The sequence below is a fragment of the Miniopterus natalensis genome, chromosome 6 (assembly GCF_054644295.1).
Source record: "Miniopterus natalensis isolate mMinNat1 chromosome 6, mMinNat1.hap1, whole genome shotgun sequence".
NCBI lineage: Eukaryota > Metazoa > Chordata > Mammalia > Chiroptera > Miniopteridae > Miniopterus > Miniopterus natalensis.
Genome location: NC_142086.1, coordinates 26,386,426 through 26,409,059, shown reverse-complemented (window position 1 = coordinate 26,409,059; position 22,634 = coordinate 26,386,426). Strand labels below are relative to the sequence as shown.

The following is a 22,634-nucleotide window of genomic DNA, read 5'->3' as shown; positions in this document are numbered from 1 at the left end:
GTATAAAATGCTTATATTAGAAAAGGTGTAAAATCACTTCCATCTGAAAAAGAGACAATGAAATACAAGGTAAGTAGAGACAGTTCATAATAAATCAAGAGTAGAAAGTAATGACAAAAGAGGAAATTTAAAAAGCCAGAAGTTCTTAGACCAATAAACTTTTTAAAAGACTGAGCAAGAGGAAAGGGAGGAAACATAAATTACCAATATCAGGAAGGAAAGAAGATATATCACATAGATCTTGTAGACATTAAATGGATAATGAGAGGATGTTATAAATAATGTTATGCCAATAAATTTGACAACTTAGATACATTAATAAATTTGGTCACAAATTAGCAAAAGTTACCCAAGAAGAAATATACAGCTTTAATGGTCTTACATCATTCAAGGACTGGAATCCATAATTCATGCCCCTAACACCCTCAACACACACATCAAATACTGACACAGATCCCTTCACTGTTATATTCTAACACTTAAGGGAGAAATAACACCAATTCTACACAAATCCAAAAACAAAAAAGAAAAAGAGTATATATACTCTCCAACTCATTTTATGAGGTCTCGGTAACACTGATACAAAATCAGATGAGGACATTACAAGGAAGGAAATAAACCCAAACCAGTGACGTCAGCAGCATGTCAACATGAGGGGATCTCCAGATCTCTCCCCCTGAAGTTATAGGTGGGACAGCTATAACAACAAAGGATTCCCTGCTTAACATACAAATGTGAGACATTGTGCATATACCTAATGGTAACCACACACACACAAAATCTAGGACTGAGATACGTAGCATAAAAAAAGAGGAAACTGAGGGAAAAAAATCATAGAATACTACCAAACTAAAATAACAGACAGACACTAGGGTTAGGGTTAGGGTTAGGAACCAGAAACACATAAAGGTGTAATAGACTATCTTCAATAAATGGTGCCAGGAAAACTGGAAAGCCACATGCAAAAGAATGAAACTGGATTACAGTTTGTTCCTATATACAAAAATTAACTCAAAATGGATCACAGACCTAAATATGACACCCGAAACAATAAGTTACATTGAAGAAAACATAGTTACCAAACTTACAGACCTTGGTCATAGAGAACATTTTATGAACTTGACCCCAAAGGCAAGGGAAGTAAAGGCAAAAATAAATGAATGGGACTATATCAAACTGAAAACCTGCACAGCAAAACAAACTAACAGAACAAAGAGGCAGCCAACCAGATGGGAGATATTTGCAAACAGTAGCTCCAACAAAGGTTTAATTTCCAAAATATATAAAGAACTCATAAAACTCAATACCAACCAACCAACCCAATCAAAAAGTGGGCAGAGGACCTGAACAGACACCTCTCCCAAGAAGACATATGAATAGCCAACAGATATATGTAAAGATGTTCATCCTCACTAGCAATTAGGGAAATGCAAATCAAAACTATAATGAGATACCACCTCACACCTGTTAGAGTGGCTATTATCAACAAGACAAGCAGTAACAAGTGCTGGAGGGGTTGTTGAGAAAAGGGAACCCTTATTTATTGCTGATGGGAATGTAGACTGGTACAACCACTATGGAAAGCAGTCTGGCGAGTCCTCAAAAAATTAAGAATAGAGCTAACATACGACCCAGTAATCCCTCTCTTGGGCATATACCCGAAAAACTAGAAAACATGTATTCGCAAAGATATATGCACCCCTGTGTTCATTGCCAGCACTATTCACAGTGGCCAAGACATGGGAACAACCAAAGTGTCCTGTGATAGAGGACTGGATACAGAAGATATGGTACAGGTACACGACAGAATACTGCTCAGTCATAAGAAAAGATGAAATACTGCCATTTGTAACAACATGGATGGAACTTGAGAATATTAAGCTAAGTGAAATAAGCCAGCCAGGGAAAGACAAACATCACATGATCTCACTTATATGTGGAATCTAAAGAACTTAATAAACTGATGAACAAAACAGATTCAGCAACATGGAAGCATGGATCAGACTGAAGAATCTCAAAGGGAAGGTGGGGGGTGGGTGATGGGGGAGGGGGGTGGGAAGGGAGAGATTAACCAAAGAATTTATATGCACATATGCATAACCCAAGGACATAGACAATGGTGTAGTGAGGGACTGGGGGGGTGGGTGGTGCGGGGTGGAAGGGGTCAATGGGGAGAAGAGGGGACATCTATAACACTGTGAACAATAAAAAAAACACAAAAAACCCCACACAAAAAAACACAATTATAGTTGGGGACTTAACACCCCATTGACAGCTATGGCTAGTCATCCAAAAAGAAAACCGGAAGGGAAATATTGACCTTAAATGACACATTAAACCAAATAGGCATAACTGATATTTAGAGAGCTTTTCATCCCAGAACACCAGATTAATCATTCTTCTCTAGTTCACATAGCGCACTCTCAAGGATAGACCATATGCCGGGACACAAGAAATATAAGAAGACTGAAATCATACCAAGCACATTTAAGACCACAGTGCTTTAAAATTGGAAATCAACTGCAAACGGAAAGCGAAAAACACAAGATTAAACAATATGCTACTGAACAGTGAGTAGGTCAATGAACAAATAAAAGATCAAAAGATACAGAGGGCCAAAGAGAATGACAATTCGACATATCAAAATTTTTGGAATACAGCAAAACCAAGGTTCCCATTATGTTTGAAGCTGATTTTGTAGGAACGATTTCATTTCATTGGTGAACATAACAATGCTTTGGAGGAGTGGAAAGAGTAATACAAAAGGAATGCATAATCAAAAATGTATTTCCAACCCAGATAAAAGACCAATAATTTTTTTAAGTGAAAAAGTCACACAAAAAGTAAGGCTGGATAATTTTCTCCAAAAAACATTTAAATAAGCTTGAGGTTGTCTGACAAAAACCACCAAAGATATTGTGGCTAACAGCAAGAACTGTTAGAAAGCCCCAATTATTTGTTTCAATTCTAAACAAATTCAAAAGAAGGATTTTAAAACACTTCTTTTAAAAGACTACCCTTTTCTACAAGTCCTAGCACAAAGACCACTTAAAATCTTTTTTTCAGGCATGAGTAATGCTAGAAATGCAGAGTTCCACAATACATACTGGAAGATTATTTGTAGTGTGAAAAAAAATTCCATCAACAGGTAAATAAACTGTGATACACTCCCAGAATGGCATATTAGACACCATCAAAAAGGACACTCAAATACATGCATTCTGACTTGAAAGAATTTCCATCATGTAGTACTATTTGAGAATGGAAAGATGCTGAAAAGTGTATAGAATATAATCCTGTTTTAGCAAATAACAATGACAGTCCTCATAGCCACCAACCCTAAACAGGGTGGGACAAAAGTAGGTTTATAGTTGTTCATATGGAAATACAATAATTAGTAATAATATAAGAATAAACTCTTTTTCGAGTACTCACAACTATAAATCTACTTCTGCCTGACCCCAATATATCTTTGATGCCTGTGTGTGTAATATAAATAACAGATATAGATACATGGTATGGCACATATAAAGGTATGAAAAAAAAAATACCAAATTGTTAATACTGGTATTTTGAAAGAATTTTAAAAGACTTCCCACAATAAATATGTAAGAAATGCTGTGACTACACATACATGCAAAATCATTTTAATGAGTGTTGAGATACATGGATTTTTACTTCTTCTTTCTTTTTTCCTATCCGCATATTTTGCTACTGACACATATTATTTAAGTAATCAGGAAAAAGGGCATTTTTATTTTGGGGGAAATAAACATCATAGACCTGAAAAACACTGCAAAAAGCTTTTCAATTTAAAAAATATATGGTGCTATAGGTAAAGATATTATGAGTTATGAATAACATTTAAAATTTTTAACTTAATTTTTTCAGTGTGGCTTCCACTCAATAATAAAAGGTAATTGTATAGTGCAGGCAATACTTTTTGCCAAAACCAAAGAACAAAACATCCTATGTAAACAGACCCCAAAGCACAGATACCACAGACTGACAGGCACACACATATACCTGGATGATTCAGAAGAGTATCAAGTTCTTCTTTGGCCACAACCATTCTTAATCTATCACTACTATCAATGACAAAAATAATGGCTTGTCCATCTCTGCATAATATAAAGAATAACAAAAATTAAAAATAAACTTATACATTTTCCCATCTTTATTATCCATCTGCATGTCCTAACCTTGTATTATCTCTTCATATCCTATGTCCATTTATCATTATAGGCTTTGCTGCTGTTTCTTATTAGTTCATACGAGTGATTAATATATTAACCATTAGTGATAGTTCATGTAAAATAATTTCTTTTCACTTAGATGATAATAGGGTAAATTTAATGACTTGTTATTTTGTAATTTTAAAAAATTACAAAACTACAACCATATTATACAAATATAATCATTATTAATATTTTTGTGTAAATCAATTTTGACATTTTGTGTATTTACAGATGAATATCTACATCTATACAAATGTAACCCTCCTGTTTCATACACTGCCTTTCTGACATGAATGTACATTTCCTTGATCTTTTTCACAGTATAGTTTGAACCACTTTTATATGAAACATTAAAGCTCTACACTAGTGCTTCTCAAATAATTTTTACCATAACCATAGTGAGACATACATTTTACATTAAGATACAATAAACACATAACTACAGTGGTACCTCGGTTTTCGAATGTAATCTGTTCCAGAAGACTGTTCAAGTTCTGAAACATTCGAAAACCGAGGGATGCACAGCTGACAGCTGGGCCTCAGGATCTTGCCCTCAGCGGAAGCCGCGTGGCATGTTCCACTTCCGGGGCGAGTTCGAAAACCGAAGCATTTACTCGCGGGTTTACGGCGTTCATCAATCGAAATGTTCCTCAGTGGAGACATTCAAAAACCGAGGTAGCACTGTATATGTAAATATATTTGGAATAGGTCTCCTGAAACAATACTTACAAATAGCTTTTATTTTATTCTATTTTATTTTTTTAAGCTGATAGTCAGCCACTGAACTAGTTTAAAGATTCACTTACAGATCACAGTGGCACTTCAAAAATCACTGATTCCCTCTGCATCCTTTCTTTGAATAGTTATTAAATATTACACTGCATGGATGTGTTAAGATAAACATCCTCTTAAATACCTTTTTAAAATTTCTTGAAACTTTAAAGATCTGTTCTTAGGAATAAAATTTCTAGGAATATATGTAAAATTTAAAGTTTTAGATCAACATTGATAAATTGTCCTCCAGAAATGCTGTATCAATTTATTCTACTACCAGCATTTTTCCTACCCCTTTGCAGCATGGCTCTTATCATTCTTTTCAATTTTTGCTAATCTAACAGTATATTATTTACTTTGTATTTCATAAATTGCTAATGAAGTTCAATATCTTTTCATATTTTTATTAGACATTTATACTTTTTTGTGAATCACTTATTTCAGTCATAAATTAAGATTTTAAAGTTCAACATCATTAGTAATCACATAAATATAAAAATAAAACTTTTTAATACTACTTTCTCCTATCAATTAAAAAAATAAATGTAGATTGTCACATTCATATACTACACTAGTGGATATAGAAACTGGTACAACTGGAAATATCTTTCAAGAGCTTTAAATATGCTCAATTACTATGAGATAGTAATTTTATTTCTGTATTTACTCTAAGGAAACATGAAGTGTGACAAAGACTTATGCAGCAAGATGTTAATTGAAGGTTTATAATCTTCAAAAACCAAGAATAGCCTTCCTATCCAAACAGAGAAATGACTGAGCAAATTTTGGCGCAGGCATATGAAAAATATTAGGCAGCCATTAGAGTTACAGTCTTCATGTGTTTTTCCTGATTTCCCTTATCATAGAATGTTGACTGAAAAAGCAGGATAATAAACTATGTGTGGTATATAGTTTAGAAGGCTCCTTTCTCAATTATATAAAGTGTACATTATATACTTCTAAAACAATCCTTTAAATCTTTCAGTCTAATAGCTTAAAATGCACTTGTTCTTCAATAATCAGGAAAGTATAGAGATACAAAAAATAAATTTACTATTACTGTAAACTCAATAGTAACCATTTCACCATTTAACCTACAATTTATAATACTTGTGAATTCAATAACTTCTTCCAAAAAACTTTTGAAGGGAGTTCAAATAAGAAAAAGTCTCCTTGTTTTGGAGTACTATTTTCTATGCATTTTTGCTTTTAGTAAAGTAATTAAAATAAATGTTATTTTTTAAAAAGTAGCTAAATATATTATTATTATTTTAAATATATCTTTATTGATTTCAGACAGAGGAAAGGAGAGGGGGAGAGAGAGAGGTAGAAACATCAATGATGAGAGAGTCATTGATCGAGTCCACAACCTGGGCATGTGCCCTGACCAGGAATTGAACCTTGATCGCATGGATCCTAGGTCGACGCTCAACAGCTGAGCTACGCCTGGCCGGGCTATTTTTATTTTTTAATTTATTCATTTAAAAAATATTTTTACTTATTTTTCAGAGAGAGAGAAAGGGAGATGGAGAGAGAAACATCGATGTGAGAGTGCAACATCAATCAGCTGCTTCCTACATGCCCCTTTCCAGGGATAGAGCCCGTAACCTGGGCCTGTGTCCTGACCGGGAATTGAACTGGCAACTTGTTGGTCCACGAGACAACGCCCAAACAACTGAGCCTCACAGGCCAGGGAAATACATTATTTTTAAAAGGGATTTTTTTTTTTTTTTAACCACCTAATTGGAGCAGGACTTTAAAAATACTATACTGAAAACTCAGGTTTTCTTTTAAGAAAAACAAAAACCAAAACCCTCACATTTCCTCAGGAAATTTAACATAAGATACCACAACATGCCACTTTCCCTTTTCCAAACTGACACCCAGATCTGAAGCACTCTTTTCTCTCTACCTCAGAGGTGCTCTGGATCAATATATGCTTTAAAAAGGTCTTATATCTAGTAAAATACTCATTGAAAAAAATGTCTGAAAGAAATCTTCTTGGTTCCTATCTGAGAAAGAAAATGTTCATTTCCATATTAACAGGAAAAAATTAGCCTATCAAAACCAAAATCTGATCTGGCAGTCATCATTTCAAGGCAAGAGTTCATAAGGACAAAGGGGCATTTAGTCAAGGTATATCGTTTATAAGTTTCAGATTCTAAAAGTGAGTTACAATGCCTTTAAATGAAGGGGCCCAAGTGAATGAATTCATTTTAACACTGAATGAAAATCTTGAGACGGTGTAACACATTTAGATCCTAATAACTTGACATGTTAATCTAAAAGTGAGTAGTGAGTGCTTGATTTGCATATGCTGAAAATATCTTTAGAATTGCTTAAAGAACAAATGGATCAACTGTTAAGAGGAGTTATTTTAACAAAGTTTATTCAATAAATATTTACTGACCTTGAAGAAATAATCTGAATGAAAAATAATCGCTACCCTTAATAAGTTCCCAAGACTTTAAGATGTAATACATATGATTACAGAGATGTGAAAGTACTGCGTGAACACTGGGACAGAATAACTTGGCAAAGCAGTGAATTTCACAGAGGAAGTGACTTTTGAGCCAGTCCTTCAAGTATGAATATATTAACCTTAAGCAGCAGAGAAGTAGTGTAGAACAGAGTGTTAAAAACAGAGAGCAGCCTGGCTGGAGTGGCTCAGCTGGTTGGGTGCTGTCCTGTGCACCAAGAGGGTGCTGGTTCGATTCCAGGTCAGGGCACATGCTCAGGTTTCAGGCTCGATCCCTAGTAGAGGGAGTGCAGGAGACAGCCGATGGATGTTACTCTCTCACATCAATGTTTCTCTCTTTTCCCTTCCTCTCTCTCTAAAAAAAAAATCAATAAACCATCCTTTAAAAAAAACCACCAAAAACAAAAAAAGAGAACAGCACTTGAAAAGGTCCGAGGTTTAAAAGAGTTCATGGATATGAGAAATAATGTGAAATATGACTATAGTTTTTTTAAAATTAGGAAATGTGCTTAAATTATATGAAAAATAAACACTTGCAACCCAGCCCATGTGATCACTTGGATTTCTAATCATTATTTGTTATTACAATATACCCCTCTAGTTAACCAACATTCACAAACATACTTACTTATAATAGTGTTCCCAGAGATTTCTGTACCTTCCTTGACCTGACATGTCAAAAACTGTAAAAGACAAACTGGAAAAAAAACAACACACAAAAAACCATGACTATATTATAAGTTACTAACTTTAAAGTGCAACTTTCACTTAAACTTTTAAATTGCCTTCAATCAAAGAAACCACTCTTGAGCCCTGGCCAGTGTGGCTTAGTGGTTGAGCACTGACCCATGAGCCTAGAAATCAAAGTTCGATTCCTGATCAGGGAACATGCCTGGGTTACAGGCTCAATCCTCAGTAGGAGGTGTGCAGGAGGCAGCTGATCAATGATTCTCTCTCATCATTGATGTTTCTATCTCTGTCTCCCTCTCCTTTCCTCTCTCTGAAATAAATAAAAACATATTTAAATAATTAAAAAAACATGACTATATTATATGCTACTATCTCTAAAGTGTAACTTTCACTTAAACTTTTAAATTGCTTTCAATCAAAGAAACCACTCTTGAGCCCTGGGCAGTGTGGTTCTGTTGGCTGGGAGTCACTTTCCATGCTCTGAAAGGTTGCTGATTTGATTCCTGGTCAGGGCACATGCTCGGGTTGTGGGCTTGACCCCCAGTAGGGGGAGTGTGTTAGGAGGCAGCCGATTGATGTTAAGCTCCCACATCGATGTTTCTCTCCCATCCCTCTCTTTTCCTCTCGCTCCAAAAATCAATAAAAAATCTTTTTTAAAAAAGAAACCACTCTTAAATATACAATATTCAACTTGGGTGAATTTTTAAATACAAATGCCGTAAAATAAATTTGTTGAATAGAAATATGATTTTGTAATGAGTAACATAAAAAGGGATGTTTTCTTTGCTAGGCTCTAGCATTCGCCTAGAGTCTAAATTCTGAAAAATAACCCAGAGGTAGTGGTACAAATATTTTAACACCTCTGGACTTCTGAAAAAACAAATTACTTTTTCTAAGAGTAGGAGGAATAATTAGGTAGATCTAATACTATCATTTTTTTACCCACAACTTTTTAGTCACAAGTATAATGAATTGAGTTACCTGGATGATTTGAATTTCTCTATGCTGAATCCTATTGTTGGAACTATATCTTGAGATTGAGCCTTTAAGAGAAAAGACAAAGCTTAGAAATTTGCAACGATCAAAGATGAATTTTTTCCTCAGGTTAAAAAAAAACCATCCAGATTTTCCAATTCTAAAATCTGTTACTAAGGAGGTGGCAGGATTAGACAAAATTTTAATTTGTGCAATGGGATCACTGGGGATTTATAGAAGTTTAAGGTTTACTCAACACAGTGTCTGGTCCATAGTAAATACTCAATGAACATTTGCTATCATAATTACTCTCACTAATTTTATTCTTGTCCCCAATTTTCTCCATACTCCCAAGTATAGCTTTTAAAAATCCTCCTTCAGCCCAGCCGGCATGGCTCAGCAACTGAGCAATGACCTATGATCCAGAAGATCTAGGTTCGATTCCCAGTCAGAGCACATGCCAGGGTTGCAGGCTCGACCCTAGTGGGGGGGTGTGCAGGAGAAAACTGATCAATGACTCTCTCTCATTATTGATATTTCTATCTCTTTCTCCCTCTCCTTTCCTCTCTCTGAAATCAATAAAAACATATTAAAAAATATATATATATAAATTTGTGGAGGAAAATTTAATAAACAAGTTACCAACTGAATATGTAAGATAATTTAAGATTATTTTAAATTCTAAGAATTTAAAATTGGATGATGTGATAGAATGACAGCATTTATGTTGAGAAATGGGAGAAAAAATAGGAATTTTAAAAGAAAGATGTTTATAAAGTGCATCTTTATAAAAAAATCAGCTAAGACCAGATTTTTGAGACGAGTAATCAAGTTAAAACGTACCCTCTCTCCGTATACATCAGTTTAGAAAACAGCAGCAACCTCAATATATAAACAATAAACAAACATTAGGACAGCTTGGTATTAAAAACCAGTTTGCGTCCAGGAAGTATTTACTTATCTAGAAATGGATTTTATACACACACAAAAAATGGGACTACTTTACCATAAAATGAGACTTGCATTTTTTTTGTGTAGATCATTCCTGATAATGTTTCTAATACTAAACTCCGAAGAGGCTCTTCTTCGGTTCAAAGGTAGGGAGGACACAAGTGTTATATTTGTACCTGTGTGACAGAGGTTTTGGGGTCTTTAAGAAGTCCTACTTCAAGTGGCCTCTTGGCTATTATCACCAAGATTTTTTATTTTTTAAAAGTAAAGCAATTTAGTCTGCTCTCAGGACTAGAGGTCAATTGTGCTGTGGAAAAGGATAGTTGCTAGTTCCATAATTCACCAGAGACAACAGAGAGACAGGGATGTTGAAAAGCAATAGAAGATTAAATTAAAAAGCCCCAGTCACTGGCTGTGTACCCAGATTCTCCTGAGGGTTCTCCTTAATATGGTATATGAGGCAGAGTTAGTAGGTCTTCCACAAGACCAGTCCAAAATGGGAATATCAGAATTCTATTTCAAGATGACATATTGAACACACACTGCTTCCTTCCTGTTCTGCCCCAAATCTCTAGAAATGACAGAAGAAATTATGAAAAAAATTGCATAACTAAGTTAAAAAATAAGGTCAGGTGTCTTCAAAGGACCAACATTGTTTAGGGAGAAAGAAGTTCCCATCCATATCAAAGATCATTCCTATGATAATAACCATGTCTTCGGATAGAAATCACTATACTGTTGGGGATGACAGAAGAAGAGATTGTAATTTCTCTTGTGTACTTTGAATGTTATTTCTCCCAATTTGAGTATAGTATGCACTAAAGGGCAGGTGGCTGCGGTGGTGGGGTGGGGAGATGGGGGGTGGAGGGAGGAGTTGGTCCATTTGTGGGCTATTAACTGTGGCGCTGGTTTCAATCATTTTGTACTTATTTGAGACTACTTTAAAAAAATTATTTGAGGCCAGTTGGGTATGGTTCCACTTTTTAACCACACATCCATTGTTCTCTAAATTCAATTCTGGACCTCATCCAGTTAGATAGGATGCTATATCTTCCTCTTAAGGACTGATGAAGAAGTTTCTTGTAATCACCTAGGTCATGAGACAGACTCCCATGTATGTTGGCTCTTTAACCTGTTCTTTTCCTTATTGGGGAAGAATCTATTTTTCCCTGTTTCCATATAGAGAAAACTCCATTAAAATGGCATTCCCAGTTTCTCCATCTTCCCTCTCCCAATTTATTCCTCTCCATGGGAAAAAAATAAAATGACTTATTTGCTCAGTTTGTAAAATGGAACTGAACATCCTTCGTTCTGCCTGCCTGTCTTTCATTTGAGAGCCAGATGCTTATTGCAAGCACGTATTCTCACCTGTTCTTAGCTACTCGGTAAACCTAGAAGAGCTGGATCCTACCCTGAGGAAAAAACCTTGACATTTTGGGAGGCTAAATCTCAATTTAAGAGACTGTTAGCAAGTCCTCTGGCCAGACTTAAACTTTACTCTCTGAAATCAAGCTTTTCAATAAAGCTAATATATATATTTTTAATCTCTGCCTGAGTTCAGCATGTATATCTCAAATGATTCCCAACTCGGCTGGAGAGCCCCCTTAAAACACCTTTATTACCTTCCAAATCCATTTTCAGTTTCTTATCCCAGCTACCTCAAACTAATTCCCACCTGAAAATACACCACTAGTTAGCTTTTAAATGGCAAACTTATCTATTCAGAAGCAGGGACTGATGACTGGAAGAAAAGTAGTAATGCCATTTTCTTAATTCCAAAGCAATAGCCAAATAAACAGAAGTAAAACTGAAGTTGTAACAAAACAAAATGGAGAAGTCACTCTGCCCAACCTGAAGCACTGTTTGGAGGCAATGAAGTCTAGCTTTAATTACCATATTTAGGAGCAATATTTCCCACTCTCTAGTCATTAAGTCATTAAGAATACCAGCTTCCTAATGTTTGCCCTATCTGTGCAGTCCACATTATCTTTTCACTCAACATTTTTCATTAATTGATACTAGTTTGTACCTAAATAAATGTATTTACAATTGTAAATGTTAGTTGTCTACCAAATATCCATTTTCCCTTTCTTCTATACTTACAGGACCCCTATTATTTTTGAAAGCAGTAATATATGCCCTGCTTAAAGGAACCAGCCTTATTTAAGATAGGAGTAGCCAGTGAGAGGAAAGTAAGAGTCATTCGTTGAAGCTTCTGGGTAAGCTCTTCAAAGAAGGCTTATTTAAGAAGAAGGCCTACTCTTTTGCCCTGTTTTTTCTCCTCCCTGTGACTTAGAATATAGATACGACAGTTAACCAAACTGACCATGTGGAGACCTTGAGGATGAAAACCAAGCACTAAAAATAGCAGAGCAGGAAGCTGGAAGATACTTAGATCTCTCAGGACCATGTTGCTGCCACACCTGCCCTGGAATGCCGCCTCTGGGTTTACTTAGACAACAGTAAAAACAGCCTCTATTTACTTAGTCCACTGTCATGTGGGTTTTCTTTATATGTAGCAGAACCTAGCTTTAACTATGTGCCTTGTGTTGAATGTGCTAGCTTTATATGTTTTTTAGTTATTAAAATAATATCCTTTCACTTATTATATGACTTAAAAAGTCATCCTGCTTATTACTACTGATATGAATACCTCACTCTTGGGAAACAGTCTAATTATCCATAGAACCTGTAAAAATGATTTACCTTTCCTTTTGTTTTGCTCCTCTTGTAAAGACAGAGCCAAAAAGAAGACAATGCTACCTAAAAGTAAACTTGGCAATTTTATGAAGTTCTTTTGATGAAAGAAAGACATTTGGAAAAGATTCCAGTTTACATAATCAAGATTTACCTATATACCTGCCAAAATACAGGGGTTGGCAAAAGTAGGTTTAGAGTTGTGAGTATATAAAACACAGTTTATTATTGTATTACAACTGTAAACCTACTTTTGCCCACTCCTGTATACTGCAAATTATGGCTGACACAACTTTAAGGTACTACAATGTTAACAGGATTTCATAACATGATTACAGGAAGTTATAATGGCAAACAAAATAATTCTGCATATCACATTTCTCTATCAGAAAATACACAAAGCATCTAACAAAGATACTTACATTTGAAGGCTTAAGCTTGTTAATGATTGTTGTTTTGCCACTATTATCCAGCCCAAGGCACAAAACATGAACCTCCTTCTTTTTCAGGCCAAGCAACCCTGAAAGTCTGTCTAGCAATCCCATAGTGTGGTTCAAATATTTACAAACCAGCTGCAAGTCAGAAAAAAAAATATATATATATTACTCATAGGCACATTAAGTATGGAAAATATGAGCATGTATATAAAAAAATTTAGTAATATAAAGACACAGTGATGTGAAAACCATGTCTATGTAGCTTGGCATTTAGTAAAGAGAGTATAAGCTGATTACCAGAAAGGAGCCTTAACTGAAATGCAGATTGGCAGCTTATAACCTCTGGCAACAAAGAATAATGCCCTTGAAAAACTGTACATTTCTCATTGTAATTGTATATTTAAGAAGAAAACGTGGTTAAATTCAGTATCTAGTGGAGTTTACCATTTGTGATACATGCAAATATCTGCAGCCCTTTCTGGAAATCTGGAACAATGTATGGGCAATGGGGGTCATGTAGAACCTAAGGCTGAAACTTAGAAAGTAGAAGGCAGACCAGAAAAGCAGAGGCTGGTGTGGCTCAGTTGCTGGAGCGTCGTCCCGAACACTGAAAGGTGGCATGCTGGATTCCCGGTCATGGCACATACCCAGGTTTTGGGTTTGATCCTGGTCAGGGCATGTATGGGAGGCAACTAATCAATGTTTATCTCTCACATCGATGTTCCCCTCTCTCTCTCTCAAAATCAATAAAAAACATATCCTCAAGTGAGGATTTTTAAAAAAAAGGAGGAAAAAAAAGAAAAACAGAGAAAAACTGAGATTATGGCTACATCATTTGAGCCACTGGCTAAATCCTTTCCTGAAGCCAGCCCCATTGTTGTATTTTGCAAGAATATGAAGTAATAAACATTAAATTAACTGTTTTTGTTTGTTTGCTTGATTATATCCAGTTTAGGTTGCATTTTCTATCACTAGAAACAAAGAATTCTGATATATTCATCTTAATTTTCCCTTCGTCTTACATACATCTGTTAAGTCGCCACAAATTCATTTCGGAACAAGTTTATGTGTAATATATATACACTTCCACACACACAATTTTTTCAAACCTTAATAAATACCTGTTTTCTTAAACTGTAATGTATCTGAAATAGCCTAAGTATTACTTTTCAAAGAACTTTAACTAGTATACTAGCAAAAAATAAGAATGTAAATACTGATCTGATTTTAATCTAGGTTTTTTTTAGTTTCTTTATTGTTGAAAATATTACAGATGTCCCCTCTTCATCCCCATTGATCCCCTCCACCCTACATCCATCCTACCCCCAGGCTTTCCCCATACCAATGTCTGTGTCCATGGGTTATGCTTATAAACATATAAGTTCTTCGATTAATCTCTCCCCACCCACTCCTGCCTCCTCAGCTTCCCTCTAGTTTTCTTAAATACTGTAAAAGTTTTTTTAACTCATCCCTGAAGTGTTCATTTGTTTATCAAGTTTTTCTTCGGGGAAAAAAATCCTTCCAATGCAAATTAAAAAAAAACCCATCGGAAATCCAAATCAAAGTATTCTGAAGTCAACTAAAACGGCTGATGACATATTGCTCACTATGTGTTAACCTGTTCATATTCTTCTAAGATACTGTCAAATTTAGAAGTTATGCCTCCAAATGAAACTTCCCAAAGGTCCTCCCTTTGGGTCCATCACCTACCAAAACATTATTACGTGGTAAAATAAGAAGGCTACCCCTTTTGTCAGCTCTCAACGGCTGCTGGAACTGTTACACCAGTAACTACAACACACCTGTGTTCCAAATATTTCCTATTACTCTCTCCACCATCATTTTCTTCCTCCCTTCCTCCCCTTCCTCCCCTCCTCCCTTCCTTTTTTTAAAATATATCTTTATTGATTTCAGAGAGAGGAAGGGAGAGGGAGAGAGAGAGAAACATCAATGATGAGAGAACCATTGATCGGCTGCAGCCCACAACCCGGGCATGTGCCCTGACTGGGAATCGAACCCTGATCGCCTGTATCCTAGGTCGATGCTCAACCGCTGAGCCACGCCCGGCTGGGCTGCACCATCATTTTCAAAGTTTTCCAAATATTAACCTCGTTTGATTTATTCTCACCTCCATCTAAAGTTCCAGAAGCCTGTCATCTTACAGCTCCTTCAGTATTTTTTATCTCACACCATCCCAGACAAGGCCATACCTTGAAGGACTCGAGGCTGCAGCAACTTAAACAATAAAGGCTTTCTGAAACTACTGCATTTGAAAGGAGCTGCATCATCAATTTTGCTTAGGACCCTTGGGAGATCATTATGGGTAGAAGTTTCAAAATTGAATTCTAATAATGTGCAGGAAAAAATGGTGCAGTGACCCATCCAAGCATGGTGCCTTAAAACAGAGCCGTAGTTCCCTTACCCAAGGAAAGGGGCTGATGTCAGGTACTTGATTTGTCCCACTTGAACCGATTTTTCCTCCTGTGTTGGAGATTCAAATTTCATTCAATCCATTCCTTTATATCTGTTTAAGGATAAGCATTTGTAGAATCTAATTTAAGCTAGCCTTCTGATATCATAAAACAATTCACACAATTTTAAAAGTAAATTGCTATAAGTCACTTTGTGGTTTATTGTACTAAACATACTGATATAAAGACATATATAGTTTTTCATTTTCCATACAATTTTGAACGGATTTTAAAAAACATGGCCACTTCTCACATCATCCCCCTCTGGGCATCTACTATGACGCACGGATTGTCAAAAGCTTGATACTGAATATTCATTTCTCACAGAAACTTGGATTGTGATTTTCCATCCCTTTTTCATGGATTATCAAACACCCAATGTTTGTGACATACAATTTAAAAGAGTAGTCGTTTTAAAGATGCAATTACATTTACTGACGTTGCTTTATAAACAACTATCAAATGCTTCTATTTCTTAGTAATTATACATTTCTATAAGTTTACTTTTGCATACATGAAAGAAGAGAGGGAAAAGATAATTCAAGCCACTCAACATTTATTTATCACGTCCTAAGTGGACAGTGGGAGATACAATTAAAGTTTTCTGCAGCTCCCTACTCCTTCAGCCATCCCTCTCAACCCTGGCTGCACACTGCACACTGCGATCAACTACTGGGTGAGTATTTCTGAAGATGAGATCAGGGCATCTGTATTTGAAAAAGCTACCAGGTGTTTCTGATGTATGGTCACTACTGGGAACTCTACTGGCTTTCAGAATAAATTCCACACTTTCACGCACAGCTTTTAAGGTTGTTCACAGTTTGGCTCCAACCTACCTTTTCAGTTTTGTATCTCACTGGTTTCCTCTCTGCACACCAGCTAATCAAATTCTCTTGGGTGTTATCCGAGAAACTGCTTTCTAAAGGGTTACTTGTTGCCAGAAAAGTCCTGAAGAATTAGGATTTTACTCACAGTTAAGAACTTGGAAAGCAAGCCGCAGAGATAGGGGTCGGGCAAAGAAAACACCCCGAGTTGTGCTTTGTAACCTTTAAAAATGTTTCTAGAATGAATTATAGCACACCCTAACTACCCCAAATAGACATTCTCATTCGTCTTTCAGTTTTTGATTGTGAAATTTTAATGACACTTCCCACACACGAAATGAAACCGCCCGAAGTGGTAGGTGCCCCCCACCCCCCGCCACAAATCGCTCCAACCAGTTCAGTGAGTGTCCTGAGGTCCCTGGTACTCACCGCCTAAGTCCGCTTCTCCCTTCCGACCTCTCACACATTAAAATAACTACACAGGGTGGCAAACACGGGAGAGAGCAACCCTAAAACTGACGGGGCGGGAGCGTGGGGAAGGTGGGGGGGCGCCGCCGGCTACAAAAATGGAAGGCGGGGACATACCTGCGTCTTGAGGCTGGGTCTGCGGGCCCAGGGGCCGGCGGGGCGGGAGTGGACGCGCTCGCTCGTTTCCGTATCCGGGATGGGAGCTGGCCGGGCGACTCTCGGCCGTTCCCTCTGCCTCCGCGGAAGGACCGCGGGTCCCGCGCACAGCCGCCCCCGCAAGGCGGGCGCCCCGGCGGCCTCGGCCTCCGCCGCGCGTCAGTCAACGGGCGGGCGCCCCGGCGCGTGGCGTTCCCCTGGCAACCGGAGGCCCTTCCGGTCCCGACGCCACGCTTCCTCCGAGGTGGTGGCGAGTCGGCGCCGAGCTCTTGCTAATCGGATTGAAGAGCTCCCCACAATGCCTCCCGGGGGGTGTTAATGACGGTGTGCGCACGGCGGCGGGACGAACTGCCCCCTCCCTCCCCCGCGGGGAGCTTCGGTCCCGGCCGAGCGCGATGGGAGTCGTGGGCGCGCGCACAGCCTGTTGGGAAGCGTTCGGCGGGGCCTTAGCCCCGGGCGCCCCGTTGTCTTTGGAAAATCAGCCCCCAGGGGCAGGCTCTCCGGGTGGCGCCCGGAGCTCGGAGGCGGCTCTGCGTCGCTGCCGGGCGCGGGCGCCGCGTGGTGGCCACGGCTGCAGGACACGACTGTGCCCCTGGGGCAAGATGCGCGCGGAGCCGCCCGCTGCCCCGCGCACCGACCCTCTCCTGGGCTCCGAGGTCCCGGCGAAGTCACGCTGCTAATTCGTGTCGATGGGCTCAGCAGATGAGCTCTGAGGCGTCGTTCGGCAAAAGCGTCAACAGTAAAAAGTAAACGTAAAAAACGCACCAGAAAAGCAGAAGAGTGCCTGTGCCCCGGCTTCCCAGCCGCCTGCGCCGCACGGGCTTCCACGAGGCGCCGCGTCCAGGGCGGGTGCAGCCCCGAGCCCGGCCCGCAGGGGCCCGCAGGGCTCGGGAAAGGCGCGGGCGGGCCCCGGGCGGAAAGCCGGCTTCCTCCCGGGCGTGCAGCTGGGGCCTCCAGTTGAAAATACTCTCACACGTTTTCCCCACATTTTTGTCCCGACGCTTTCCAAAGCTGAGACTGCAGATGCAATAAGTTTAAAGAACTAGGATTTATTTTTTTCCCTTTTTTTGGGGGGGGGGGGGGCACAACCTTTCAATCTTCCTGCACACGCCAGCCTCCCTCCCGATGCATGGCGTTCATGACTTCGACGTTCTTCAGAGGGTTTCCCTTTCTCACTTGCTGCCATAAGTATAGGACTTATTCCCCCTCCCATGACCTAGTGTCGTGTTTACTACCACACCTGCTCCTTGGCTTAGGAATTAACTTGGCCTATTAAATGGAGGGTGAGAAAAGAGACTAGAAGAAATTATACAAAAATAATGACGGGGGGAGGGGAGGGTTATACGTGTATGATTATGGGCTGCATTTTTTGGTTACTTTTCCAAATTTTCAAATGTGGTTATTTTTACAGTGAAAAAAAGTGGTTCTGGGCTAGTGACTGTTGAAATGCAAAAACTAACACAAAACAAAACCCTGATATAGTTGCATATCCAAAAGAACTGACTTTGAGGAAAGGATAACAAAAGTATATATGTTTGGCACATAGTAGGTGTTCAATAAATAATTTCATCTTCCTTTGTCCTGAAATTTTTATTATATGGATAGGATTTTAAAATGTGGTGGTTCCTTAACTTCTGGCCATGTGTGTCTGGGCATTCGGACTCACTTTGATAAGAGATGGAAGCTAATTTGCTTATAGCCGTAATTTGATTTCTTTTTTCCTTAGAGATAGGCAGAAATCTTATGTTTTAGAAAACTTTAGTGGGCAGACTTAATTTTTCCTGCTTGGAGTTGATATAGTCTGCCCCTAGGTTGAGTTCTATTTTTGGTTGATACAAAGCATTTGGTGAAAACTAGAAATATAATGGGGAAAATAGATATCTAACTTTTCAGTAAATTTAGGCAGATACATAATTATTTTACCAAAAAATTAGCTAAATAAATAGATGTGTAGTTGATGGGATGGCTTATAATTACTAGAGATGAAACAGTCACAATCTACTCAATAATCTAGAAAATGCCAGTTTTGAAAATGTCAGCCTCAATAAATGTTTCATATGTTGAATCTGCTGGTTTGGTGCTTTGCAACTGAAACAGCTCTCAAGAGTACACTCAAGGCTCAGCGTAAAAATTGCTCCAACTTGATTTAAGAAGTTAGTTTTTCTCTCTTCATTTTGTTACGAGATTTAGCAGCTACAAAAATGGTATGTGATTTCTGAAGGCTACTTAAGATACCTGTATAAGGGAAGAAAGTTTCAGGTACTTAACTGGAAGTTTAAATCTCATACTGGCTTTTGGAACTGTAGTAGAAGAATTATAAAAGTGGGAGATGATGAATACAGCACTATTCTGATTAATTCATGATACTTTTTATGTATTTTCTTACCAGAAACTTTAAAACTAATATAGGAAATCATGATTTGTAATTTATTGGAAGGTTTTGGAATGAATGTTGATGGTCTAAAGCTGTTTGAGCAGGTATCTTTTGGTCATCTGCAATTTTTATACAGGTAGTGCCTCTGCACTGAACAATAATTTACTTGAATCTAGAAAAAACATTTCGCCTATATAAAATCACTACAAAAATATGTACCAATTATTTATATCAATTTATGTGAATTTGTCTTGACCTTAATGATATTATTTTGAAAAAGTACACCTATGATTTTGTGTCCAGAATTACTAATGTATCTAAAGAGCATCTAGATTTAATAGACATTAAAAAAAATAAATTATATTAAGTATGCATCAATACAGTAAAAAAAAGTCACAAATTTCAACCACCAGAACTGTAACTTTTATTTGCTAATAGATATTTTAATAAACAGGCTTACTCCATCTGTAAGACCCTGATAATGCCTCTTAGGAAATCATAGAAAAATAAAATACAATAATTAGTAATTTGTACTTTGTACAAAAATCTTATTATGTTGCTCAGCAGGTAGTTTTGCTAAACACCATATTCTTTCAGCAAATAGATGACATATGTAATGCAATACACCACAATCCCTCATTGAGAGCTGAGCATTCTCTAACACTATTAACTTGTAAGCATGCCAGCACATGAAAATTTACATGGAATATCATAATATTACAGTAGATTTTTATAAGATGAAAACAATACCACCTTCAAGTAAGTATGGACTACTTCACTGTTATAGTAAAGTAGATAATAGGTAGGATTGCAGTTCTATTGTTAACACCCTTTTACTGTATTTATCTCTCTACCACATTGTGATACAACCAGAAAAGGGAACATGGGCTGTGTCAGGGACCTGAGTGGAAGGCAAATATAGAAGCTCTAAATAGTGATGTAATACCAAAGAGAAAAAAAATAATACAGTGCTGCACTTTTTTATTCTCACAAACAGATCTTTCCCCCACTTTTTCTAGAGTAGATGGTACAGTGCTAAATCCATAATTAGTAATACGTAACTTTATGACAGGTTACAAAGAGATTTTAAAAATCACATTCATACTTATAGGGAGGAAAAATGTTTTCGACTGCAGTTTTTTATTAGTCAAATATTGCTCTATGAGGGATTAAATGTCTTAGATGTTACCTAGGTATCTTGTATAAATGTACTATTTAGTATTAATAAACTTTTTAGGATTTGTGCTGTAAAGATTTTTATAACTATTTTGAATACACTGCAGCTGTCGACATCTGCCATTTAATATTTGAAATAGCCATTTAAATATTAAACGTTTAATCAAATACATATTTATATGTACATATATATCTTTATATTTTTGGCTATACTAAAACTGAAAAAAAAAAGGAGAGCAGTCTTATTCCATTGTTCACAATCTAATTTTACAATAGATCCAAGGAATAAATATGCACCTATAAATTCCAACACATTGAAGTACATATAGCCTATCCAGAAATAAAGCTCCATGCACAATGAGAAGATCACACATCATTCCTATAGATAGGGGGTGCTCATTAACAGGACAGCCATATTGCCCATTTGTTTTTCCTAAATGACAGATGGTATTGGTGTTTTTCATGTCATGTGAAAACAAACAAAAAAGTATTGTTTTAATGAACAATTAGAGCCTGATTGTCTTTTTTTTTAAAAAAAATCAGATGGGGGCTCAAACCCTCCAAAATAGTGTTTTAAGAAACTAACAGCTTGAGTATACAATACACATCTTTCAGGATTAAACTAATTTTAATTTTCATAGGCTTTGAATTATAACACAATAGCTACAAAATATTTCTGCCTTTTACTCTGTAATAGACAAAATAAATAACAAAACATGAAAAGGATATATGGCATTGAGAAGTAATCACTTCTCTACATATGAAAAAAAAGACTGTATCAGAGTCCTTGGAAAGCACAGAATTCAGTTTCAGATCTTCCAAATAAGATGTCTCAAAAATGTTTAGTAAAAATGGCTTTAAAATACTTTGTACAATAGGTCTTTTTTTTACCATCATGTATAACATACACACAAATATTCATTGATTATGTGTATGTAATACACATGTAAATGTGTGCGCGCGCATATATATATTCATATATATTCATTTTTTCCCTTGTCAAATACACCTTTCTTCTCTAATCTATATTCCCTTCCCATGCCCATATTGAGTTTTATCTCCTTTTGGTAAAATGAAACTACCCACATAGTAACATTCTTACCTTTCTACCACGAATCTATCAAACTACCTGCCTATTACACACACCGCCTTGTCGTTTGATGGGTCTTCTATCAAAAGCTAACTTCCCTACTTATGCAACGAATTCTAAGCCTTCTCCCTGCAAAGGCTTTTTCTAGAATTGTATTCTCTCTTGCATTATCAGTTTTCCCCTTTCTACCAGATCCTTCTCATTACTATATAAATATGCTGTAGCCTCCCTTCTCTAAAAACACGTACATGAAACCCAAACCTCTCTCGACTCCACATCTTCTTCGGGCTACTGCCCCATTTCTCTTGATTTCTTTACGGTAAAACTTTTTGGAAAAGTTGTTCATGATACTGACTCCACCTTCTTTCTGAAAATAATTTTCTTAATCACTTCCACCAGGCTTTGACTTCACTCCTTCACAGAGGTTGCCCTTCTCAAGGTCTTGAATAACATCCATGTTGCCAAATCCAGTGGCCATAGTTTTGTAATAGTCTTGACTTCTTAAAAGCATTTAAGCCAGGTTACCACTTGCGATTGGTTTTTCTCTACCTTACCTCACTTTTCTCAGTGTCCTCTGTCGGTTTCTGATTCTCTGCCTACCTTCTAAACATTGGAATGCCCTAGACCTCAATCAAGGCCTACTTCTCTATCTTCAAGCCTCTTCCTAGGTGATTGCAGAACTTTATGTACCACGTTGTACCGATGACTCCTAAACACTGAAGCTAGCCCTGAGTGATCTTGAAACTCTCATTTAAGACTCTCTACTTGAGAGCTCCATCTGAATGTCTAACAGGCGTCTTGGACTTTATGTGCTACAACCAAACTCTTGATTTT

The 22,634-nt window shown here is 37.3% G+C and overlaps 1 protein-coding gene across 3 annotated transcripts in view; it reads right to left on the bottom strand.

The window, feature by feature from the left end:
- ARL6 (ARF like GTPase 6) overlaps nt 1-17,141 on the bottom strand; it is a 29,153-nt gene extending 12,012 nt beyond the window's left edge. Inside the window, exons 1-6 of one of the 3 annotated variants that reach the window (XM_016199678.2) lie at nt 17,122-17,141; nt 15,664-15,765; nt 13,227-13,376; nt 9,163-9,224; nt 8,120-8,188; nt 4,027-4,121 (exon numbers count right to left, since the gene is read on the bottom strand). In XM_016199678.2, the coding sequence (XP_016055164.1) occupies nt 4,027-4,121; nt 8,120-8,188; nt 9,163-9,224; nt 13,227-13,349 (349 nt within the window). In that variant the 5' untranslated portion in view covers nt 13,350-13,376; nt 15,664-15,765; nt 17,122-17,141. Of the gene's footprint in view, nt 1-4,026; nt 4,122-8,119; nt 8,189-9,162; nt 9,225-13,226; nt 13,377-15,663; nt 15,766-16,548; nt 16,661-17,121 lie in introns of those variants that run through there. The other 2 variants (XM_016199677.2, XM_016199679.2) reach the window with 2 other exon arrangements.
- Between the last annotated feature and the right edge of the window lie 5,493 nt (nt 17,142-22,634).